Source organism: Pipra filicauda, unplaced genomic scaffold (genome assembly GCF_003945595.2).
Source record: "Pipra filicauda isolate LSUMZ 115617 unplaced genomic scaffold, ASM394559v2 scaffold184_size3518187_pilon, whole genome shotgun sequence".
Lineage (NCBI taxonomy): Eukaryota > Metazoa > Chordata > Aves > Passeriformes > Pipridae > Pipra > Pipra filicauda.
Window position 1 is genome coordinate 341,857 of NW_024104292.1, and position 25,957 is coordinate 367,813.

General features: G+C 42.7%; 1 protein-coding gene across 3 annotated transcripts in view; it reads left to right on the top strand.

Annotated features, from left to right (window-relative positions):
* The first annotated feature begins 10,441 nt into the window (after positions 1–10,441).
* The window catches only part of SESN3 (sestrin 3), a 39,297-nt gene continuing 23,781 nt past the window's right edge, over positions 10,442–25,957 (top strand). For 2 of the 3 annotated variants that reach the window (XM_027735571.2, XM_027735572.2), the window contains exon 1: positions 10,442–10,629. In XM_027735571.2, the coding sequence (XP_027591372.1) occupies positions 10,534–10,629 (96 nt within the window). In that variant the 5' untranslated portion in view covers positions 10,442–10,533. The remainder of the gene's footprint in view (positions 10,630–25,957) is intronic. The other variant, XM_039380040.1, reaches the window with a different exon arrangement.

Sequence of the window (25,957 nt, forward strand, 5' to 3'; positions counted from 1 at the left end):
TCACCTGTGGAAGGTCTTCCTGTTTTCTATTTTTTTGCTTCTTAATCAAAGAGAAAAGTTGCTAGCCACTCTAGGCTGCAAGCCTGCTGTGGATCTTCATGGGCAAGAAACACAGCAGAAGTGCAAAGGAAAGCATTAAACAGAGCTATTTGGGGATTTCCTCCCTCCAATGCATATCTGTGCAAGAACTTATGCAAGTCTCCTGGTGCTGCTCAGGATATTCTGCTAGATGCACACCACCTTTAGTTTTCATTATACCATGAGCATTCTTCTTACTTCAGCAAGCAGCTTTTAATAGCTCTTAGGCAAACCCCAAACATTTGCCAATGCCATCAGTAGTGTGAAGAGCCCAGAGCATGCATTTCTGCCATCCTTTTACAAGATGAAGAGCAAGGCATATTAATACTTCCACAACAGATTAAGTGGGAAAATGGCAAGCACGCCACATGCCTATAATGCTCCTGCACAGAGTAGGTCTGTTTCTGATTTCAGGTAGCACATTTCAGCTCCAGAGCGTGGAACACAGGCTTGTTGGTCTGGGCACCATGCTCCAGCACAGTCTATGGCCATGCCTTGGCTTACCCAAGACAAGAAGTAATCTCCTTTTCTGACAGCACACCAGCTTTCAGGGATGGATGCAACTGTGGTACTGAGGGGGAGATATAAGCTGCCACTCAGCTTTTCCCCTGCACTAACTAGTGGCAGCTAATTAGATGGCTAATGTCTCACCAGGCCTCATGGCTGTTCTAGGAAACCCTGACTTGGCTAATCACTTTAGCATGAACTGCAGGAAAAGTGTGGATAGCAGAAGAGAATGAGCTCGTGATAAAACTATCACACTGTCTTTCTTGTGAGAAGAATAAAATTCATTTCCGTCAGTCACTCAGATAACTTCAGACACATTATGCATGATCTCTTGAGTTCTTCCCATTGATGCCACTATCAAGAGCTCAGCAACCACATCAGCTTTGTCTTCAGTTTGAGTATTTTCCTGTTTTACTTTCTCTGCAGCTTATCGAGTATAGACACTGTTCTTTGATAACTCCACAGATAACTGCTCTTTCTGGACTTTTATTTTCACCATTCATGAAGCACCTTACATGAGTGGATCTCCATGTACTTCAGGAAGCGTTGAAAGGGAGTATCAGGAGGCAGATGGAGTCGATTCTCAGACTTGCCTCATGCTGCCCTTTATAATTACATAAAGCTTAAAGACCTTCAAAGCAATCCAGGTATGGGAAAGGAGAATCCAGTTTCACAGAATTACAGACCCTGACTGCTTTTCATGATGAAGGTGGATGCTGGTGAGCATTGTGTCTCTAGAGAATATTTCTTCCAGAGAAGAAGACACAAGAAGTCTGTGGCATTCCCAGAAGTCAGCAGTCAGCTGTCCCAGCCCCTCTTACCTTGCTTTAAGAGAGAGCCTCAGCACACAGAGCCAGTGGAGTCTTGGACTCGGGTACCAGGCTGCTTGGGAAGATGACAGTATTTTTAGTATTTAGGAGTTTCATTGCTGCCCAGATGCCTCCCAAGAGAGATGTCTCCACAGCAGCCAACCAGCATCTCTTCTTGTTTCTGGGTAATCTCTCATGTCCATCTTCCCAGTGGGAAAAGGAAAACACGCTGTAGACAGAACTTGACTCGATTTTTTTTTACAACTATTTTTTCCAATCTTTTCCATATTAAATGTCAGTTTCTCTGCTTTGGGGCAGCCATCTACAAGTCTGCAAACCCAAAAATGTGATTTATTCACTTGTGACCCTCCCTCTTACCCACAGTCAAACAAGTTGGCAATGCTTTAACAACAGCTGCACATGGCAGCTCAGAACACAACTGACAAAATTACCTGGCACAGTTGCAAGTTGTTCACCGCACTGACAAACAGTTACCAGTCACTTTCTTCTGCCTCCCCTAGCTTAATCCTGTTACAGACACCACTTGTAAACCACATCCTTCTGCTGCAGTATGACTTTTTCCCACTGCTTACTACGTGTTTTCTGATTAAATTCATGAATGCCGTGTTTTATTGCAGGGAGAAATAGTTGTGGAGGTTCAGAGGATCCCCAATCTGCACAGAGGATGTTTTGCCCACCAGCTGCAGGAAGTTGCTTGAGGCACCAGGACCCCCTTTGCCTTTAGCCAAGTGCTGTCTTCATCCAGTGGTGGACTTCTTGGCACTCTTTCTCCAGCACTGTTGGCTCACACATTATAGGCTCGATAGCACATCACTGCTGCTTTACTCAAAGGGAATCTAACAATCCTGCCAGAGAAATAAGGAAAGAAACTGACTAGAAAGAGACAAATTCTCTGCCTACCAACAGGAAGGTGCCTATGAATAGTCCCTGTGTAAACACAGATTGCATATTGCAAAACGACATCGAGCACGGTTACTGCCAGTCATCTCTTCCTGAAATTCAATAGACATTGATATTTATACCCAGCCTTTGAGGTTTAGCATGCTTCAGCACAAATATACATTTATTAATATCGCATAACACCAGGCCTTATCGACTCTTATTGAGTCTCCTTTCACTCACAGATATACATTTTTTCCAGGACTGTCATGCTCGAAATAGGTTAGGCCAAGAGTGAATGATCTTTCAACAGAGTAAGTAATATGCTTAAGGCCACATTCAGAATTATTTCCCTTACTACCCTTGACCAAAGTGATATTTATAGAGAGGTCTACATTCTGCTCGGCAGTAGATTAGTGCTTCTGATATATGACTCCAGTGGTTATAGCAGAGTGGGTCTGAACGTATATTGACAAAAGAGAGAGCGGGAATTTGGCCCAGCATTCTCAGAATAAGAGCACTAGGACTGGTTGTGCCAGGGAAGAATTTGGTCCATACTGTTTCTGAAACAAGAGAGCCAAATAATACAAAAAGGAAGCTGATCTGTAGTCTGTTTACAAGAAAATCCATAATCTCTAGTGATTTAAAGAGTCCAGATAGAAGAAGGTTAAGTTTCAAAAGCAATACTGCACTACTAAAATAAGTTATTTCTCCCTGTAAAAGGACATTTTAATAAAAATGAGGATAAATAAAATTCTTAAGACATGACCTTGCTGTGGAAATACAATACTTTCATGTTTCCATCTGAAATCCTGCTCCTATGCTGTACAAAGACATCACTTTGCCTATCAAGCAGTCATTCCTCTGCCTCTGCTGTTCAGAATTCTCCCAAATCTTTGTCAATATAAATGCTTCAGTGGCAATAGTAAGTAATCTAGTCTGTATGCCTGAGGTTCAGTTATACCAGATGGATCTGGCAGTTAGCAGAGCAAGATGCAATGACCCTTGTTATTATTCATTTATTTGCCCAAACAGCAGTTGGTTTTTGTCATTTCCAGCTCGGGAGTCCCAGCACTAAAACAGTGACTGCCAGCACCAACAGAGCAAAGTGCATGGCTTAGACTCCTTTTTTTCCTTCCAGACTGAGACTCTCTTTTCCCTGTCCTGATATTATAAATAGAGCTCACGTCTACTGCAACTGGGCTGAAATAGGTCAGGAAGTCTTCAAAGGAAAATCTCCATGCAGGAGTCATACATTTCCATCCGGCAGCAGACAAACAGGCAGGCTAGAGGAGACAGGAGCAGAAAGGAGTTGGCTGATGTTGGTCCAGGGGAACTGCTGCTCCTTTTCTCTTGCTCTGAAGTGCCAGATGGCTGGGCCCATCCTGTGTGCTGTATTTTGGTGTATCGCAGCAGGCACCACCTGGCTGTGCTGGAGGGAGGGAGGCAGAAGTGCCAAGGTTAGCAGGTTGCGTGGCTCAGCACAGGCACACTGTGGTGCTGATTCAGTCAGTCGACTCATCTGCAGGGGTCTTTCTTTAAGGCTGAATCTCAGAATTTGGGACCTCTCCTGTCCAAAACATCTCCAGCATCCAGATAGCAATCAATGAAAGAAGAAAACACACCATGCAAACAAGCCTTCAGCACTTCGCTGATTTTGCTGGGAAAGATCCCATGTGCTAACTGCCTCCACTCACATGCCTAATTGCTTCTAAGTGTGGTACCTTCTGAGAAAATCCCAGTTGCACTGACACTCTGGTTTTCCAGGGTGTAACCATCAGAAAAATAATGAAATAGGGTAAAAACATTTTTAAAATAAAAATAACCAAGTCAATAACAGATGCAAATCTTTCAGCACTTCAGCTCTTCTTTGTCTAGAAACAAAGAATAAAACTCCGCCATAATTCAGCCTGATCTTCCAACATATTTATGTTGATATCTCATGGTCTTCAATGAGAAATGGACATAAAGTATGTGCCATATCCCAAAAGTTGCTGAGTTTTGTATTTGTTTTTTTCTGTATTTGTATTTTGTATCTGAAAATAATGAAAGTGAACACAGGAAGCTAATTTCACTGATCAGCTCCATCCTTAATGTGTCATCGTGCTGTACCAAGTGCTTAATTTTCAAAATACAAATAGACAAGTTCACTGCTTGAGAAATTTTAGGGTTTTTCAGTCAGACAAAGACATTTGTGTGCTTTGTGCTGGCCGGGCACAGATCTGAGCCAAAGCAGTGGGAGGAAACAGGCAGCAAAACCCCAGGTTCCAGTTCGCCTCCCCAGCCAGCAAGTAGCTGAACCAGCTGTGTCCTGCTTGCCCTCTTCTGTCTCCTTGGTTTTTGAACTCTTGGCCTTATGGTACCCTGTCTGCAAAAGGAAGGCTCGAGGTGCTGTACCCAGCCTGACATAGTCAGGTTGTACTCTTCAGTGCTATGTAACGTAGCCAAAGCAATGGAGCCAAGGCAGGAGCACCACTTTCCAGCCAAAGGCCAGCAGCATTTCTTGAGGAAATCTTGCTGCTCGGACCCAGGCCCACAGCACTGGAGGACACCTGCATCTCACAGAGATGTCATAACTGCAGCTTTGATGCAGGCACACATGTTTAGGAGAGGGATGAAACCTCGGGCACATCCGTCCCAGTGCTGCAACTCGTGCCTCGTGTTGTGGTTGTGCAGCCAGTGCTGAGACCCAGACTTGTCCCTGCTCCATGTGTATGACCTCAGGCATCCATGTCCACCCTGTGAACTCCACCTCCAGTCCTGGAAGGGAGAGGCATTTCTGTCACCAAAGGTAGTCCTGCTGCTTCATTAAATCTGCATGGTAGGATTACCTTCAGTATTAATAGGAATACATTACAAGAGATTATTTGCAATTCTCCTTTTGCAGGGAGAAAGACCAGGCTACCTTTGTCCTGATTTTCAGATACTTTTTTTTTATTTAGTGCATTTCCCCAATGTATCACTCCCAAAAATTCTACAGGCTGAAATAATTCCTAAGTTAACTTGAAGCATAACATATTTTTTTTCCAGATGATCCCTCTTTACAGACTCACAGCATTGGCCAGTGTGGTCTCAGAAGGCTGAATTGAAGTAAACAACATGTTGAAATATATTTAGCGAATTGTCATTCAAACCACAGAAGAACATGAAGAGAGAGAGAGGAGAATAGGTTTCTTGGTTGTGTAGTGATTTCATATTTTTTTTAGAGTTATTTAACTGTCAAAGTAATTAGCTATTAAAAAGGCATATTAGGTCAGTGAGAGCAGCTCTCCTGGGCCAGGCTATAATTGTTTTTTTATGATAAACATAATTTGAAGTGCTTTCTCTAGTCAGGGTTTAAACTCTGCAAATGAAAAGGCATGTACCCCCCCCCCCCGAGGAAAAATTCCACAAATCATCCCATCTCCCTGTCTCACACAATTATCTGAACACCCATTTTGCAAATTAGGATGTGTAATTGTAAGGATAGGAAGTTGTTTTGTAGTGGCAAAGTGTGCATAACATCACTCAGGGCACAAACTTTATCTGTTGCCCTTCCTCCTCATAAAAACACAATATAAATGCTGTGCAAATGATATTAAAACGGTGCAACAAAAATTATGATAATGACGGCAGGACTATCACTCAATTGACATCATGTCAAGGGGCTGGATTTCTGGCCTGGAGCAACTACATCTATTTTCCTGCGTATGCCTGTTCAGTATGGCTTTACTGGATGACTCATGGAGTCATGAAATGTAAGGCATGTGACATGTGTCAATCACCTCGTTAACCAATGCACTTTACTGTGGCAGTCAGACAGGGAGAGTGGGTAAGGCTCCAGAGCCAGGTGCTCAGGCATGCTCTCTCTTCCTGCTTCTGGGCAAAACTTGAAGATCTTTTAATTTCATGTGGGATTTCTAGTCTTGCAGCAATCCAGACAGAGCTATTGCATGGCAGCTGCCCCCTCCCATCTTTTCTCTCCAAGCTGCTGGATGCCTGTGTATCCCAAACGTTTTCACTGCATAACAAATTTGATTTTACAGCACTTGATCTTGTCAATCCAACCTTTTCAGGAAGCATCGAGCTGTTCATTAATGTATGAACAACAAAAGCACTGCTCACTTTTAGAGTAGGTGCATATCTTAGGGAAGCATCTTGTGGATTTTGCAAGCACTCGCATTGCACCTGCACAGCACATTGCAGCTAGGCTGACTGTTCTGGGACACACAGCATGGTCAATACTGTACAGTCAATCTACAGAGCATCTTCTTTTTGCTCTTGAAATAAGTAGAAGTTTATTGCTCTGTGCTCTCTCGCAGAATGGTTGTGCAGTGGATGGTTGTTGGATGTGATGCTTTCTGGAAGACAGCAGGGACGTATTGGGTCCAAATTCCTGGTGGAAATATTGCAGCCCAGCAGAAGTTCAAAGCTGGCATCTTGCTGTTAAACAAACAATATGAGTACTTGCTCTGGGGGAGGAAAGCAGCTCGATGTTTGGATGCACCTATGTCTCTGAGCTGATCCGTTTGAGCCATGTTAGCTTGAAGGCTGCATAAGGTATTAGGAAAACTTTGACCTTCTAGCAAAGGCCATCACACCTCATCCACTCCTATGGCAAGGGCAGCAGTCCATTCCTGACTGCAATGTGTCTACCAAAAACTTATCTGATGATTTCAGGAGGCAGAGAAATCCTTACCTCCTTTGGAAGTTTGTTCCTGCCTTGTTGTTTCATCATGGTGTTTGTTTTTTGAACTTTGAAAAAGTTATGATCATTGATGATAAAAGTCTATTTAAACCAGGATGTGATGGTCTCAAACCAGTATGCTCCATATTATCAAGATGGAAAAAAATCTCCACCTTACCCATACACAGCAATAGCTCACAGCCTGTCTAGGTGACCTCAGCAGAGAGGACTGGTTTGGTTTACAGAATTGTTAATCTTCTTAAAATTTTGAGGCAGGTCAAGACATCATGCTGCTTGTAACTCAAATACTTTCTAATTTCAGCATTCTACTTTCCTTAATGACTCAGTAGTTGGGAAAAAACTGAAGGAAATCCACAGCAGTGGATGGCGAGACGCAGTTGGATCATAAAACTGCCAGACAATTGTAAAGAGAGCACTGGATATTTTTGCATACTTCTTTGAGAAATAAGTTTAAAAGGAGAACTTTCAAGAATGTCAATATGTTCACCAAGAAACCAGCTTGTACAAAGGCAGGCTTTTATTCTGCAGTACTTATCCACATGTTTAACTCAAAATGGAATGAGTCAAGAGCTCAAAATCGGGCCCACACGCACAAGCCTTTGCAGGCAGCAGGACTCTGCAGATGGCACATACACAGCGTTTTACAGGATCGGTGTCACACGGATCACAACAGTTCATTTCCAAACACCGCTTCTAGACAGAGTTCAGATGTTTTGAAAATTCTGATACTCTCTCTAGTTTGTACACTAATTATCTGATACCAGGTAAGCACTGTGTCTGGCCCTGTTAGGTATACTTCTGATCTCTATTAGGCATTAAAACTCTTTATAAAAAGAAAATGCAGTGGGAAAAATGAACTTCAGAAAAGATATCCAAGAGAGTTTTCGTTGGGTGCAAGAAAGGGTTTTAGGCAACTTCCATTTGCTGTATTGTTTCCAAAAACAATTAAACCCTTTCAAAGTTTATGCTTCTCTTGACATTTCTCAGATACAAAAGTACTGAAAGGCAAGACTGGGAACCACAAAGGTACTTAAGTGCTTATTGTTTAAGTGAAGGTTAGTCCACCAAATACTTCAAGCATCTGGGCATGCATGTCCCACTCTCTTTCACAAGACCTTTGCGGCACAACAGAGACTAGATATCAAATTTTTTGAATTTTAAATTGCCTTACAAATCAGCCTAACTTTCATGCCTGGCTAATGCCAAATTTTCCTGGGTTTAATGGACTTTGCTAAAGATCCGAAGTTGTCATTCAAGGCAGAAATAATTTCAGCAGGGGAATGGGACCCAACTACATTTCTGAGGATGTCTAGTCATGTGTACTTGCCATTGCCAATATAAAATAAATGAATGGATGCTATTAATGAAATCTGAGTATTTGCCAATGTTCCAATGTTAAATGTAAGGAGTAACACAGCCAAAATCTTTCCCTTATCTGTGTTTCAAACTTGAACCAGATGCTTTAACAGCAAATGATTCAAAGTGATCTTGCTTGAGCTGAAGAGTGAACTCTCCTTTGCTTGTGGCTTAATAACTCTGATCCTCCTCTGTTTCTTTTAAAAATTCTTATTTCAGATAACATTACAATGGAGTTCAGCAAGAAATAAAAAGCCATTTACATAACTCATATTGTTTACTTAAATTTTAGCATTACATTCATATTAGATGATGGAAACTAACCTGTTTGGCTACAAGTCTTCCCTTGTTTAAATAGCACCATGCTGCAGTATGTGGGATTCAGACATGGCACAGCAAGTACCTCCACTCAAGCAAACTGTTTTCTCGTGTTGGGATACCATTTCTAGTACACTGCTTGGGGGAAAAAAGAAAACAAAAAAAAATAAAAGACAACCCTCCTCCATTTATTTCTCTCCAAGCATTTTGTACGGCTGCCTGTGACTGTAACATTTGGATGCATTCCACACTGAATTCAATGGCAATAGCGGAGTCCACAGAGCGCCTGTCTGCTGAAGGCTTCATTGCCTGAGGAAAAGATCCCTTTGGAAACCCATAGAGGGGAAAGGATGGAGGAGAATGTTATTGTGGATGGGGTTTTGTTTACAGTGGCAAAGTCTGATCTGAGAAACGTTTCAAAGTTCTCAAAGACAGATCTAGGTTCAATTAGTCTCCTTTAAGAGATGTAAATTACTAATTGCATTGTGCTCTTTTTAGCCAGTCAGTTGACTAAATTACACAACGCTTTATTTTGCAGAAATACAAAGTATTCCCAGACAAAGCAGATCACAGTTCTCAAGCAGCTGATTGAAAATTGTTCTGCCGGGAGAAACCTTGAAAACAATATAACATTCCAAATCTGCTTAGAAATTTCATAGGGTAATAGCATTTTGCTCCCGTAAAATACCCCAATCCTTCTACACCATCATGTTTCAAAATAGGAATTATATAACGATCGACACTTAATGAACTTTTATTGACATCGGTATGACTACTCATGTTAAAGCTCTTCTATGCGCATTTTAAAGCTGAAGAGCACACGGGCAAGGGAAACTGCAGCGATGCCGTGATGCAAAAGAGAGGTTCATAGCCTAGCTCTCCGAGCCTGCAGATTACAGATTTGCCTCTGTCCTAATTATACACTCCATCTCCGCTCATTAGCATGGAGCCCAGAAACCCTGACTCATCATTCCTAACAATCCCGGCGACCTGAGGCAAACACACACACACACACACACACACACACACACACACACGCACACACACACGCACACGCACACGCACACGCACACGCACACATACACTCGCATGCGTGCTCCTAACTTCCCCTAGAGCAAACACCTCATCCTACTCTGCCTGGCAGCAGGGCAGTCGTGTCCCTGCATGTGCAGCCCGCCGCCCCGGGAGCGCAGCCCGCCCCGCGAACAGGCAGCCCCCCGCCCGGGGGAGGGGGCACCCGGCAGGATGAGGGTGGGGATGGCCCGGCACTGGATCTGGTCCCGGGGCCGGCCGGCAGGCAGGCAGGCGATGCAGGAAGCTGACCCCAGGCTGGGGATGCCTGGGGACCCTCCCGGAGGGAGCGGGAGCGGCGGGACCGACTCGAGGCGAACCGCTGCCGCCACCGAGGCCCCTGCCCTGGGGGCGGAGCCTCCCCCGCCTCGTTTGCATAGTGCCCACACTATTGGCCGGGGGAAGGCACGCGCCGAGGCGCCGGCCCCGCCCCGCTCTCCCCAGGCTGCCCAGAGACGAGGCCGGCCCCGCCCCTCGACAGCTGAGGCCCCGCCCTTGACCCCGCCCCCTCTCGCAGGCTGCCCGGAGATGGGAGCCGGGCAGGGCGCTGCCCATTGGCCGGCGGCGGGTGACCCGTCGTGATTGGCCGGCGGCGTTGGCGCTGGGCGGGGCGGGCGCTGCGGATTGGTGGGGCCCGCGGGGGTGTGCGCGGGGGGCGGTGGCGCGGAGCGGGCGCTGGGGCCGCGGCCGGGGATGGGGGCGGCCGGCGGCGCGGGCAGCTGAGCGCCGCGGGCAGCTGAGCGCCGCGGAGCCGGAGCCGTCCTGCGCCTCTCGTCCCGCCCGGCCCTCGCCGCCACCGCCGCCACCATGAACCGCCTCGGCTCCGGGCCTGTGGGCAGCGCCGCCGCCGCCGCCGCCGGGCAGTACCGAGTGTGCGGCAATTGCCGGAAGGTGCCGAGACAGGTACCGGAGGGCGCCCGCTGAGAGGCGGCGGGAGCTGCGAGGACTGCGGGAGAGGCTTCCAGGAGGGATCGGTGGAGCGGGCGGCGGTGGGACAGAGACTTGACTGGCGGGGGGGGGGAGAGGGGACGCACGGACAGCGACAGTGGCGTGAGGAGAAATGGGCCGTAGGGCAGCGTTGCGGCGGGGGGATGGAGGAGGGCAGTGGGAGAGCTGGGGGGCAGCTCCCCAGTGGGCTGGGAGCTCTGCCGGGAGGTGAGTGCCCGGGGAGCGTGGGGTGGGGGGCAGCGGAGGGGCCAGGGGGGATGTAGCCCCAGGGGGTGCCCAGGGGTGCCAAGTCCGGGCCCCCATCGCCTCCTTCCCCCTCGGGTCGTCTGTCACCGGCCCCTGCCCCGGGCTGCTCCCCCCATCCCGAGGGGTTGGAGGGCGCCCAGCCTCCCCGAAGGCTGGGGGGGGGAGGGGGGGGGTCATGGAGCCCAGCCACGCTTGGAAAGTTTATTATCCACGTATTTCAACGGTGGAATTCACCACCACGATCTCCGTCAAGTGGGGGGGGCTCCGAGCTTAGAGCCTTAAAAAATATAAAAGCGCCGAAGAACCCCCCACCCCCCAGCCCGCTAAGCCCCCATCCCTGCAGTGCCCAGCCGCTTCCCTGCGGACCCCCCGTGCCCCCGGAGGGGTTGGATGGCTGCACCTCCTGCTCCCGACATCTGCCTCACGGGGAGCATTAGTGGAGGTGCTTTTTGTTTGTCCAGTGCAAATGAATTAAAATTGCTGAGCTGTTCAAACGCGCCGAGCCCCCGAGCGCCCAAGATGAACGCGATGCCGGTTTTGGTTTTATTTTAATTCAATCTCTCCCAACACATTTTGCTCCAGGTTGGTTCTTGCAATTGCTAAGAAAGCCTGTAAGTCAATGAGCTCAAATATTTGCGCTCTTTGTCCAAAAACTGTTTTTCTTCCTCTGTGGGTCAGGCCAAGTGCCAATCAAAGTTGTTTTTCAAGCCTCTCTTCCCTGCAGTAGGACTGCTTTTTTTCTTTCTTCCTTTTTTTTTTTTCTTTAAGGGTTTGGTTTTTGGAAAGGAGGTGTGTATTTAGGGGAGGGGGAGGAGAAACGTTAAAAATCGGTGGAAGAGAGAAGCAGATCTTAAAAATCATGTTTCTTGAATATTTTAATGGAAACAAAATCTTATTAAATGTGCACGCTTGGTATGTGCAGTTATTTTTTCCATAAACTCTTGGATCATATTACAGTTGATACTTGGTGCTCAGCTCTTAGCTCAGCTTGCGAGAAATGTAATGGATCAGAGAAGCACACATCAGCAGAGTCTGATTTTTAACCATTTCGTTGCAGGATCGAGTCCCTTCTTGGCTTTAGCTTGCTGCTGTTACTGCTTTAAGAAAAACAAGTACTTAAAAGAGAGAAGTTCTGCGGGGTTAAAGCCTGAAACAGCTTCAGACTTGACATATGTCTAAAGACATACAAATTAACCAGTGCCAAATATGTCTGTGGAGAAAGCAGGGAGGGAGCTTGCTTTGTTCTGCCAAATAATCAAAATATTTTGTTGACAAATAAAGTGGTGCTTGGCAGCACTTGTAGATCTTTAAAATTAAATTTAAATTATTGAATTTTTTTTGAAGCTGTAGTCCCATCCTGTTGGGTGGGACTTTTTTTGTATACCTCTTTAATATCAGTGGGAGGTGGGGACAGGGCTAGATGGCATTTTTCTGGTAGCAGGAAACTTGCTGGATTTGATGATTTGATTTTTTTTTGAATTTTATTTTATTTTAAAGTAATTTAGGGATGATGGTGAAACATAGATACCCAGCTGGGTCTGTTGAGGAAGGCAGCTTAGCGCTGTCCTGCTTTGTCTGTGGTCATTTCAACCACTCTCATTGCAAAACTGAGGAAAGAATAAAGAAACTGAGTGACAGCCTGTAAAAACCTCCTGAAACATAGTTGTTCTGTGCTTTCAGTGGTTGTATTGGGACATTGTTGCATCTGTGTTGTAGGCTGAACAATAAACATAGAAGTACAAAGCTTCTGACTACATCTGTAATTATTTAAAAGTTGGTACAATAAAAATCACTGTAAATGTTAACCTTTTGCACTTCATTGGCAAGCATGCAAGTAGAAAACATGAGGGAAAAAAAAAGAAAAGGCTTGATGGAAGCGAGGTGCAAATTTGACCTGAGTCTCAGAGTAATAATCTTCAGATGAGTGCTGCCTCATCTGTTCTTTTGATGGTGTTGGGGTTTTTTTTAATGCTCATGTGATAGCATACTGGAAAAAAATGATTGGCCTTGAAATGTGTTGAATCTCTTCTGCCCTCCTCAGTCTTAAGTCTTTATTTGAAGCCACTTGAACACTCACAGTTTAGGTAGTGCTGTTGTCAAAATTATAAGGAGCAAAGTAAGCTTTCTACTCAGTGGCATGTAATGAAATTTGAAATAATCCATAAGTTTTTGGATTCTCATGGGTGAAGATAAGTTTCCCTTTCATCAGGGAAACAGGAAAAGCTAAATTCAGCACTTTAGGTTTCGGCCAATTGCAAACTAATCAAAGTTACATTTTATTCTGGAAAGTTCTATCAGGGTAGCACTAAGAGTATGCTAAGGATTCAAGGGTTAAATTTGCCTATGAAGGTTTTTCATGTTAAAAAGATACCATTTCCGGTTGGGTTTATTGTTACAGGACACTTTAGATAACCAGATCTACTTGCAGAACAATTGCTGCTAATCAGAAGGGCTTAGGGAGTCATAGATACAACAGCTACATAATTATTTGATTTAGGGGAAAAAAAAGTGATTAAAATGGCACGTGAGTTCTGTCCCTAAGAATTTCCTAGAGGTGGCTGCGAGTTGCTGCCATTGCAGTAACCAGGACAGCTCCAGCTCTTCCATTTGAAAATGTGATATGTAAGGGAGTCCCTGGGCAGGGGAAAGCTCCTGGAGGGGATCTGGAGCCTTATGGAAACCCAAGGTTCTCCTGCCTAAACAAAGTCCAAGCAAGTGAGAAGAAAACATATAGGAAGGGCTCAGTATTTCTTTGGACAAATAACTGCTTCAGAAAGGCTTTTAGGAATAAGCAAAAAGTCTTTGGGGATGGAAAAAATCTGATATGTCAGGAAGTGTAGGAACAGGGAGGGTTTGCCAACTGTTCAAGCTTAGTTGCAAACTCCAAAGTATGTGAAGTAAAAGGTTCTTTTACATGTACATACAGGTCAGTAGGATAGAAAAGAAAATAAGTATAAACATGGTTCTAGGATTAAATATTTGGTTTGTGTTAGATTTCAGTGAAGGAGATAGAAGGGCAATGGCAAAGTGGGTGATGGGGGCATGCAGTTTAAAAAAGCCAAACTGCATTGTTGGCAAGGCAGAAATGCACCTGGCTTATCTGACCCTCCTGGCTTCAGCCAGTCTCTGTGCTGGAGTCCTCATAAAGATATAAGAAATCTAGGATCTGTTCCTACCCAGTCAGGGTGATCCTGTGAGAGGGGGAATACCTATCAATATGATGGACAGAATTTTCAGTGCTTCTCATCCTCCCATGCCAGTCTCCTTCTTTAGTACAAGTCTCAATACTGTACAAAGCTACTAAAGCAAATATGAAAAAATATGTATGACATGATAGCACCAAAAGTAGGTTACACTAGACTAATGTAGTGGTCTTTTGTTAGTAAGACAGATGCATGAGTGTCCTCTTCTGAAAGCTTTGGATGGACTAAAACTACACTTCTTTCATTAAATATCTGAAGTAACATCAAAGGTTGAACTCGTCACTGCAAGTCAGCTCAAATTAAATTCTGAGATTTACTAACGCCAAATGTTCTATATACTAAAAGGTTTAACTGGATTTGAAAAATATTTGGGCAAATTCATAAGAGAAAAATTAAACAAGACCTGTAATATGAAATAGCAACACCCTTCAGTATAGTTTCTGTATGCTTTCCTGGCTGTTGTATGTCTGCTACTGCCCCCTGGTAAGGAGAGGCTGCTGGGCAATAGGGACCTTTGATCTGACGCATTTTGTGTGTTTTGCTGTTCCTGTTAATTACAGTGATTGGGAACTGATGGGAATGGGAATGATGATGGGCTGTGCTGAAAGGAGAAGTCACTGTGCTGAGAGGAGAATGCCAGTGGGTTTTCAAAGGATCGCTTGAAACTAATCTGGTTTAACCCTGTTTAGAGTCACAACGAGAGTGTGACTATTCCTAAAAGACACAGCAGAAGTGGTAAATGTTGTTGGTCCAGGGAGAGAGGGACATTTCATGGAAAGCTGGGGTACCTTGAGCACTGGCATAGTTAAAGTGGTGTGAAATCCAGTGGTGTGAAATGCAAGAGTTACAGATTTAGCTGTTTGATACCCATAACTTTTAATAAGAGCAGCTCTTTGGAAGAAGCAGGGAGAAGGATGTTGGTGCAGGAGGACCAGCAGCTTACTGTCACCCTGCAGGGGTGTGGTGCTGGGGAGCAGGGAAGCTGGGAAGGATGGACCCTAATTTAACAGACACAGAGGTCAGCTGACTGAGTGCTGGGAGAAACAGAGTACTGGTTTTGCAGAAGGAGACTGAAAGTTTGCTTTTTTAATCCAAAAAAACCAAAAGCTGAGAGGGGATATGGTCCATGTTGATAAATACATCTGATGGTGAGAGCCAGTGAGAAGAAATTAGCTCAGGAGTAGATGGAAGTAAAATGGTCATTAATACATTTAGGCAGGAAAATTGAAGTGTCCAGAGGTGAGGTTCTGGAAGAATTTGTTCTGGGTCTGTTGCAGCCAAAAAAAGCACCTACTTTTAAGATAGAAAAATGTGTGAACATCATTAAATGATGCAGCGCTTACAATAGCACTAGCCTAGGCTCAGGGAGTTGAGGTCATATCCAAAAAAAAAAAAAAAAAAGACACACTTTCATTCACTTTATTGTTCTGTGTGGGTGAGTAAGAAAGTAGCCCAAAAGTGAACCAAAAATAGTTTAATGTCAGGTCTCATAAGCCCGTGTAAGCTAATATATATGTGTCACCATGAGTCATGAAAGTGTATGGAGATGCTGTTACCTGCACTGTAGAAATCAAGAGGCCTTTCAAGGACTTTCCTTGAAACTATTTTGAGGGAAGTCAGTCTGGTTCGATCTATTCTGAGCATAGGCAAATCAAAGTTGCTTGGAAAACACCCTGGGTTTTCCACAATGCAGCATCTATTTTTTTTTGTTGAGTTGCATAGTCTAGTTGGCTTTGGAAATCAGACCAACAAGCCTTGGCTGTCACAGAAAATCTTAATTTGTAGAATCAAATGATGTCTTCTGTAGTTTGATGCCTCTTAATAATAGTTTCCTCACAGTACAGTTGTGAGGGGTTGCCTAGATGGCTTTGAATCTCCAAGTGTGCCTTTTCCTAAAGGAGTTCTCAAAATAGTCATGAAAGTCTTTCATGAAAACCCAACTCTGTTTGCATTGGTTCTAATTTTAGCAACATTCTCTTGTGTAAAACATCGTGTCTGCCTTCATTGTTTGTGTCTTCCAGTCCCCTGGAGCACTGGTGAAACATAGTGAAACCAGCTCGGGTCACTCCTTCAACTCCTCTTGCCTGCACAGCTGGGGGGAGATGGGTCTTTTAGGATCCAAAAATGTAAAAATATAAACCAGGAGCAACAAATCCAACTGTTTAGGGCAGTTAAAATTGGCAGCAACAGGCCCCTCACTCATAATTAATTCTTACTTTTTCTTGAAAGATTTGGTTGAAAAAAACAAACAACTAAGAACAGGACTATTTCCTGTGAAATAAATGCAGTGAAAATCCAGAGTTGACCTGTTTATCTCTTTCTTCATCCTCACAAGTGTTTCACTAATTTGTGTCTTTTCAGAATCTGACCTGTTTAAATAATTGTTCTCCCACCTCCTGTGTAATTATTGTCTTTGTGTCGTGGAATCGAAGTGCAGTATTGCTCTTTGCACATATGGTCCTGAGGGTTCCTGGGTTCTTTGATTTTTGCCTTAAAAGCTAGTGTAAAGAAATTTCCTTGTGTCTTCCTAGTCTTACAGGCTGAAAATGAGATGGCAAAACTATTAAATTTTCATTAGACCTGTAATGAGAGAGTCATGAGTGAAATGAACCTCTGGTGAAGGACGCTGTTTTGCAATGAAAAGCTGTAAGAGGTGGCCTTGTAGGAACCACACTCATTTAGAATAGTCACTTTTATTTAAAAAAAACCAAAACAAACAGAAGCACAAACACAGTCTTCTCTGAATTACAGGGAAGGAATAGAGGTGAGAAAGGAAAGAAAGTGGGGGGGAGGATTTTCTTCAGAAGAAACTTTGGGGTTTAGAGTTGGGGAGTGGGTTAGCCAAGAGTGGAAGTTGTCCTCTGCTAAAATTTACTTCTGCTGGAAGGAGTGGAGTGTTGCATTAGCCAAATCAGCTGTGGTTTGGAGATGTGGACTCTGTGAACATTTGCTTTAAATTTATGCATATTACTTAATTAGGGCTTCAAATCTCACATCTCTTTAAATGGCAGTGTTTTGAAATCTGAAAAACATAATATGGTTCATTAAGCATCCTTGATTTTTTTCTCTCTCCCACATTGGCAAGGGAGCTGCTAATACTCATTTAGTTCTCTAATACTCATTTAGTTCTTTATTTGAACCTTTTTTCCTGGCTAGGGAGATTTGAGTGAGAGAAGATAGTAGTATAATTCTCCCCTGGCTGTGCGTAGCTAGGGGAGTTGGTCTGGAGATTTTATTATCAGATTTCCATTTGCAGGGCTGGAGAATAAGGTGGGATCTCAAGCATAGTTTGCATGGCCAGGCTGAATATTGGCTTTTGTCTAAGTGGGTCAGGATACACTGGGGGGAAATGGGGCATTTTTAGTAGAAAAGAAATTTGTACTGTCAGGAGGGAGACCTCAGTTAATGAGAAATTGCACCTCATCAGCTTTGGAAAAACCTGCATGGAAATAATTTATGCCGTTTAATTTCTCTGTTCTTTGCAGGTGTTCCTGTTTGTATGCAGAGGTCCTTCCCATTGTTGTCTCTGCAGCCCAGCCTGATAGTCTTTGTGCTTTAAGTAGAAGCTATAGGGAACATCATGCAGACGAGTCAAATATCTTATGAAATGCCATTACAGGGAGGTAGGGATACTCTTCACAAACAATTTTTTTTCCGACTCTTTGCCTATCAGTCAGTCTCTGAAATGCATTCACAATAGTTCAAGACATTTTATGGGGTTCTTGGTATGCCACCCTGGGCAAACTAGTGTTAGTGATAATAGGGGAGGCCATGATCAAAGTGCATTAATTTTAAATGTCTCTCTTAACCACTAGTTGCAGATTTTTATTACAGGATGCTTCTTGCATATCAGACATTAGATAACTATCAGTTGGGGCAAAATACTGGTATAGATGGTATTTAATTAATTAAATTAATTAATATTACATGTTTATGAAGCTGAGAAACTATTTTGTTCTTGTTACAGACCATATCAACTAGTGATTTATTGAAATATCTTCATTCTCACATCTTATTTAAATTGAAAGTAAAGTGTTTTGAATCATGGGCTTTTTTCCTCCAGGGCATAGTCCATGTGACAGTCAGGGACTTAAGTTAGGGCTGATCAGGGTGTAAATGATGGCGCTCAGTGTAAGAGACAGAAGTCAGTGCTCTTAATCTAGCAAGATATCATGAATCTTTCCTGAATGTCCCTGGTTACCCAAATTAGGGTAAGATAAATAAACAGATACAGCCTCTTGATTAAACACCTTTTTTTGTTGTTGTTGTTAATGACACTCATATTTCTCTCAAGGTAAGCATCTTGTTTTGTTAGACCAACAATGGATTTCTAATGGATTCCTAGCTAGTGAACTTGGTAATAGTGTGAGTCTATGAGCAGTCCCTTTCCTCAGGGTATCAGGTGGGAAAAATAATAATGGAGTGGACTATGAAGTATTCCTAACTTCATATGTTGTGAGTAGACTGAAACAGAAGTAATAAGTCTGCATCACACAAGAATACTGTGTGGTCAGTGTGTGGATCACCCTATGGGTTCTGGTTTAAGTCCTTCAACATGTACAAATGTTAGGTTGACATGTATGGAAGCCAGGGGAAATCGCGTTCTTGAGAATTCTTTGGAGCCATAGGCCTCTGTTATCTCTTCAAGTGCAAAATGCATTTGGAAGAAAACTAAAAGGTGACTTGAAAATCACGTTTTCATCTATTCAGAATGGGCAATAAAATCATAAATACAGTCAATATGTCTCAATTGCTGCACTTTGGAATCAAAATGTGTAATTGTGTATCTGTTTTAAAGCATATGAAACTCAAACTTAGTTTTGACATGAAACTAGAGAGAATTGTAAATGCTTTTAGAGTCATTTGACACTATAAATGATCAATTAAATTGTTCCTTAGAAGGGAGGCATGGTTGCAAGAATGACTCCTCACTTAACATTTTCAAAATAAGAATTCATGCTTCTGAGCAAATCCACATGACCTCAGTAAAACAGAGATGTGTTGATGACAGTGAAGAAGTACTAGCTGTCTCAGTGTAACCTATTCTTAGAGCAGTACAGAGCTGGTTACTCAAATTCATCTTTTATCTGTCTCTGGGCAGTTTATTATTGCACTGGATTTGCTCTGGCTGATAGTAACCAAACGATTGAAAGCCAGCATATGTTCTCTCCTCTGTATGAATTGCGCAGTTAAAAATTATTTAATAAAACAGTATCTTAACAGTGTTGAACTTAACTTAATAGCACGTACTTGTAAATATGTTGAATGTCTCCTGCTTTAGTATGTGGTAAAGGGAATATAGTTACATTATTGTCTAAATGTATCTGGAGGGGTTTTGGCCATATGGTTCTAAATCTGTTTTAAAGTAATTATGCCTATTAACTAAAAAAATAAAAAATATTCCCTCTGAGTTGATTGACATTCCTCTTTCTAAAGCACTCTCATTGCTGATTAGAGGTGTGGAAATAGTAATTTGTTCTAGCATTTAGAAATTTCATTAGACCTCTAATGAAATGGAGCACCTACACGCTGTCTAAATATTCTGTCTGACACCAGTTGGATCTCATCCAGCATGGAAGAACACCTGAAATGTTGCTTTACTACAATTTGTGTCTTGAAGTCAACCGTGCTGCCTGCATGTGAATACTCACTGGCTGTTCAGCAGGCAGAGCAAACCTTGATGCTTCCTGGAAATCGGCATCAGGATTTGATTATTCCAGTGAGCACTTACTGTGATAACTGGCTTAGAGTTAGAAAATTAAGGCAACTGTTTATGGGGAAGCACCTAGACTTCTAACTCAGTCAGCTGGACTTCAGAGTGGCTGTGCACATGCGTTACACACAGCACGTGTATATGAGGTAGGAACATGCTGAAGCTCACAATTTGTCACTGTTGTTGTCTAGTAATAAGGTGACAACAACACACTATAAATAAAAACTTAAAGCACCACATCTCTTCCTGTTATGAGCTGGTTTTTTTCCCTCCAAAAGCTAATTGAAACACCCACTCAGTGCAGTGGCAGCTGTTTGACCATCCATGTTTTTAAGTCCTCTTTCATTCATTTGCAGCTGTTTTCACTCCAGACCAGTACTGCTAGAAAACTCTGAATCAGGACTCCGTTAGTATCCTGTGGTGGAAATTTCCAGTCCCTAGTGGTAGGAGACATATTAAAACACTTGAGGGACACTAGAGGTGCATGATGTTCATTAATCAAAAGTTCGTTTTGACTGGTTAGGTTTTCCCTCTGAAATTCAGAAGACAGGCTCTAATGCATCTGCACTAGAATCAGACATGGCCTTTTGTGTTCTTCCTTGTGGTTTTGTTTTGGTTTTTTTTTGTTCTGTTTCTCCACCATATTTAATATTTTTACATTTTGCAGTCTCCACATTTAAACAAGTGCAGTAGTAGGGTTGAACCAGAAAAACTCCCAACTACTTTATGCCATATTAATGCTTCAGAAAGTATTTTCATCTTCTGTTCCCTCCAGAAAACCCAAACAAAATGTTCAATTACATTAATACTTCAAGTTTTGCGTTACTGGATGAGGCAGTAACATAAGGGGTCATTCGGGTAGAATCTGCTTTGAAATAAGTGACTTTTATTCGAGCAATTTAAAACTTGTCTCACTTCTGTGCTGGCGCTTCACAGGTAGTTAGGAGGAAAGGTGTGTTGGTCGAAAAGGTCAACTTAACATAATTAAAGGTTGAAGGAGCCTGCAGCCAGCATTGTAGTTCTTCAGGGGAGACGGAGCTTGGTGCTTGTGCCAACCGAGCAGAGGATAAGTGTAAAGAGAGCAGGTTGCACCCACAGAGGGTATGGTGGAATGGTCTTTCATGCATGGCTTAGTAAAGCAAAAGGGGAATGGAGGTGGAAGGAAGGTCTCCCTCCATGCCTCTGCTCTTTAGGCCACTTATGCAAAAGGTATTAGATAAAGGTGTAGTTACTTGACCTATTTATCCAACAGAAACTTGTCGTACAAGCAAAAGCAGTTTGACTATCCAGTGCTGTTGCTGTTTTGTATGGGACACTCCTTTGGGTTAAGTTGTGCCTCATGAATACATAGAGGCAGCATTCAGCCCTCCAACATGATTAATTAATCTTGTTTGAGAAGGTAGGTCTATGGTGTTGGTTCTTCAGAACTTTTCTTCAGAAAAGTTGGAATAATCATTGCATGGATTAACCTTTGTCTGTACAGAGCTAAGCTGGTTGCAGGTATAGGTTGTGAACTTACTCTGATGAAAAGGTCTCAGTTTGGGTTTGGTGACTTCATGAGAAGGAAGGGCAAGTAAACTAGAGCGCAGTGGAGAACCTCATTAGGCAGTGTAGGTTATTCACTCTTCCATAGCTACAGGAGTCTTTTTTCAGGCAGGGTATAAAATAAGTGGGTTTATTATTTCTGTAGTACTTGCTGGTACTTTTCTTGTAGAGTTGTTAATTCACCAAAATGTAGCAAAAGCCCTCTTAGTAAAAGTGTAGGCAATGATCTGAGGGGGTGGTAGCACCATCAGCTCTGAGGTTGGAGGTAAATCTGAAATTCTGTCAATCTGCTGGCCTGGGTGGCTGGAGAAAGCAGGAATAGCTGATCTGTCTCTGGACAAGTTTTTTATTTACGTACAATAAGTCTTCTCTAACAGTTATGAGTCTTCATTTTCGAAAATCAGAGTGTCTTTTAAGCTCTATGAGGAAAACGCATTTGTACCTTAGGTCTTCACTGCCACCAGCTCAGCTACAAGTCAGCATGTTTTGGAGATTGTATCTTACTAGTGACTCACTTTGGTAAGATGTCACTTAAAATGCAAAATGTTCTTTTAAAAAAAAAAAAAGAAGAAGAAGAAAGAGGAAGAAACTGCCAGACTGCAAGTATTCTTACGGTCATTCCAGCAAAGTTGGTGGCTTGTGAATGTGCTACTGAGATGAAGCTGTTCCTCTGTTTGTCTCTTGCCCAGACCTCTCCCAGACTAATCAAATATAAAAGTTAGTGTGTCAGCTCCCTGCTCATTGTACAACAGTCTCCAGCCTTTGCAAACAAGACTCCTTGGAGAAATAATTTTCTCTAATTGGTGACCGTTTTAGGATTTCCCATCAGGTGAAGAAGCAAAATGGCTCACCTGTGGTTTTCCATCTGTTGCCCTAGCACCTATATGATTTCTATGGACTTCTTTCAAGGAGACTGTGTAAGAAGACTTACTTCAGTAAACTCCGTCGTGTGGATGCCACCTCCTTCTGAAAAATGCTTACGAGTCAACTAATCAAAAGAGGCTTAAACTCCTGGCTTAGACAGCAAGGCACTAGCTCTTGGAAATTGTACCTTTAGGCTAGAGGTAAAGCGTGTTAGTCAGGGAGATTTTATTTTTCGTCTGGCACATTCTTTCTGTTTGAGTCATCGACCAAGGAAAGATGGCAAAAAAAGGTGCTTCTCTTAAAGCAGGAGGACATTGGTCCTTTTGGATGTCCAGGAGGACTATCCCTTTCCAGGCAGAGCTAGGAGAACAGCATCAGCATTCCTTACATTATTTGAACTGTAGCAAAGATGGTCAGTGGTCATCAGTTGTATACAAGCGTTTGTCCAAGAAACTTGTGCCCAGGGTGCTTCTCATTTTCTTTTAAAAGTTTTTCAATGGATTAACTTAAAATTTAAGGAATATTGACCACAAATTTTGTTTGCTGTAAATTAGAAACCTTATATCAGCCTAGTGTTTTAATATTTTGATGTTGTCTTGAATGTTAACATGAACAGCTTAGCTAAAGTTCTTCATGGTAGGGTAGCATAGCCAGTATGTGCTTATTTTCTTCCAGTTAGATAGTATCCATCTAAACAAACATCACCTGCCCATCAAGTGCGTAGGGATGGTTTGTAAGGATATTTTTAATGCTTTGGGTTTTTTTTTTCCTTCACCTTTTTCAGATATAATTTGATGGAACTTCTGGTGAGGTGCATTCAGAACAGGGGAAGAATAACACTTGCTTCCTAAAACCAGTGCTAGTAAAGAATTGAAGTGTAATGTAGTAAAGATTCTGAAGTAAATTTTATGATGCTAGCTGTGTTGAACAGACAGTGTACGAATGAGCTCACCCAGGCACAAAAGAGCTCCACAACATGTGCTGCATCTTCTAGACTGGATTAGCACAATGCTTATTTCTGCAATGGTCCAGTTTAGCTGAAATATATCCTTGTTTGGGGAATGCCAATTCCTATCTTTATTAGAAAATAGGTTCCACTTTAAAATAGGATTTATAGAATAAGTAGTATTCTCAAACCAATCTGCTGCAGATATATGACAGCATTAGGGCAGATATAATGGGTCAGGTTGAAACTCAGTGTTCTGTCTCTGACAGTGCCCAAGGGAAGATATTGAAGGAAGAGGACGCAAAATGGAGTGGTTTGTCATGACGCTTCCATAGCTCTGTCTCCCAGTCTCCCAAGTATTTGCAACTTGTAAACTTCCTGAGCTGGAGGTGATTTCACCATATTTAATAAACATTCTTGTAATTCTCTTCCATGAACTTGAACACTTTTAAACACGCTGACTTCAGGTGTCTGCAGCATCCTACAGCAAGGTTTTTCGCAGCTTAGTTGCACATTGTGGAAAAGGTTAAGTACCTCTGCTTGAGCTTGTCACCTGCTGGTTGGTTCCTAATCCTTTTACTGGAGGTGGTAAAAGCACACTATGCATGGACTGTGACAGCCAGGAGGCAATCAATTAAAATTTCTTGACATGCTTATGACAGCAAGCTCAGCAGTTCAGAATTGCTTTCCAAGACTCAAGCGACTGTGTTTCACAATCCTTTGTGAAAAAGATGGCAGAAAACTAGCTGGGGGAGCTTTAGTACTGAGGGAAGCACATTTCCCTCCTTAATCTGTGTGACAGGATTTGGTTTTCTGAATTTTGGCAAGTTACTTCCATGACACTTAAGATAGTTCCTGCACACAAATTTAAAATAACTGCTATGATAATTTTGTACATAAAATATGTGGGAAAAACAGTTTGAAAACCCATGCTTGTGCCATTTGCTTGACTTTCTTATGTCTCAGAATAGAATTTGGTTGTATATAGTAGTTGGTAAGTGAAAGGTGCTTGTACCGGCTGTACCAGCAAATAGATAGTGTCCTAAAAGTTTTTATCGAGCTGAAAACATTACAAGGATACAGACTTATCAAAAGGGAGTGTTGGCTGGGACACCTGCTAAGTTTATTTCTGGAGTGTGGGGCTTCTGTCCCTATTCTGTCCCTTCTGTCCCTATTCCTTGGGATGCAGTGAAGAAGCACCTGTGATGTGCTCCAGATAATGAAATGCGCCTCTGCAGCAGGTATGCTGCTCTTGATAAAATTCAAACTTTCCACCTACGTGTCCTGATTCAATGGCTGATCAGGGAAGCAGGTAGAGGGTGTCTCGTCCAGAATTTTAGGAGAACAGCTGCAAGAGGAGAGAGCTGTAACCATATAGTGACATTGCTTGGTGAAAAGTAGTGGAAGTTCCTGGGAAACAGGGCTGTATGATCTGAGATCTCATAGCTACAGATCAAACATTGGAAAGCTTTTCACATTGGAAAACTCAAACTTTACCTTCTTGGTAGATTTCCACACTTTACTAATGAATATTTTTCAGTGTTTGGTAGTTAATAAACAAGCAGAGGCCATTCACTAAAGAGTTGGGCTTAATGATCCTTGTGGGACCCTTCCAACTCTGAATACTCTGTGACTCTAAGTAGTGTTTGACATTAGTCACAAACATTGCTTGACTAACACATCAGCCAGCAAAATACCTTGTGTGGCCAGGACACCAGTGCAGCCTTGTTGCTTCTGCCAGCCTATCATGCAGGTAGTTGAAGCTGGGAAAGAAACAATTTTAGAGAGCTGGTGCAGGGGTCAGAGCCCAGCTTCCTCCCCTGCAGCTGTGGTGGGACTGATACGCTAATCAGAGGAGGATATTGTTATTATTTTTTGCATTAAAGTGCAAAGGTAGGACTCCATACTCGTGAGCAGCAATCTTTATGGTCCTGTTCACTCCAGACTGTCAAGGTTCACCATTTCAACTGAAAATTCGGCAGTGGCTGATTTAACATTTGTATGGTTTCTCAAGCTGGTTGTGCAGCTGAGTTTCATGTGCTCACCTGACTGTGAACTGTTAAGCAAGGACTTCTTAAAAACCACTGAAGCCAAGGATTTTTTTTAAAGATAGCTTTAAATATTTATAGAAGAGCAGCAGTTGTACTAGTGACTGCAGTGGAGGCATAACTGTAAGAGTCTTACCTTAGTAAAAATCCAAATTTTGATGTTTTAAGTCACACTGCACGTGAAAAGTCTCTCTCTGTGCTCTTTGTCATAATGGATGCAATGGAAGTACCAAAGAGGAGAGGTGAGAGAATGCAGCCTTGATGCCAGTCCCTGGTTAAAAATTCTCCCAGTCTGCTTTTATAGTAACCTGCAGTAAAATGCATCTTCTTTCCTATAAACCCTTGGTGATGATGATCTCTGCTGAAATGCTGTAGTACTGGAGGTTTTTCTAGAATGAATTGCAGTCTTTCTATAAAAAAATTGTTGGAGTATTTTGCTGTGTACTGCTTTTACATTAATCTAGTATTTCAAACATCTAGCATCTTCAAAATACATTAAAAAAAAAAAAAAACAACAAAAAATCTCCACACCCTAGACCACTTTCTTAACTGTAGGAGGATGCCATTAGAGATTTACAGTATGGATGAATGCCATTCTATTTTGCTTGCTTACAAGGCATGTATTTTCAGACAATACTTCTATTAAAAATTCGGTAGAGCATTCTTGGGAGACAGTTCTGCCAGGGATACATGATGGATTTGCATAACCCTAGGGGTC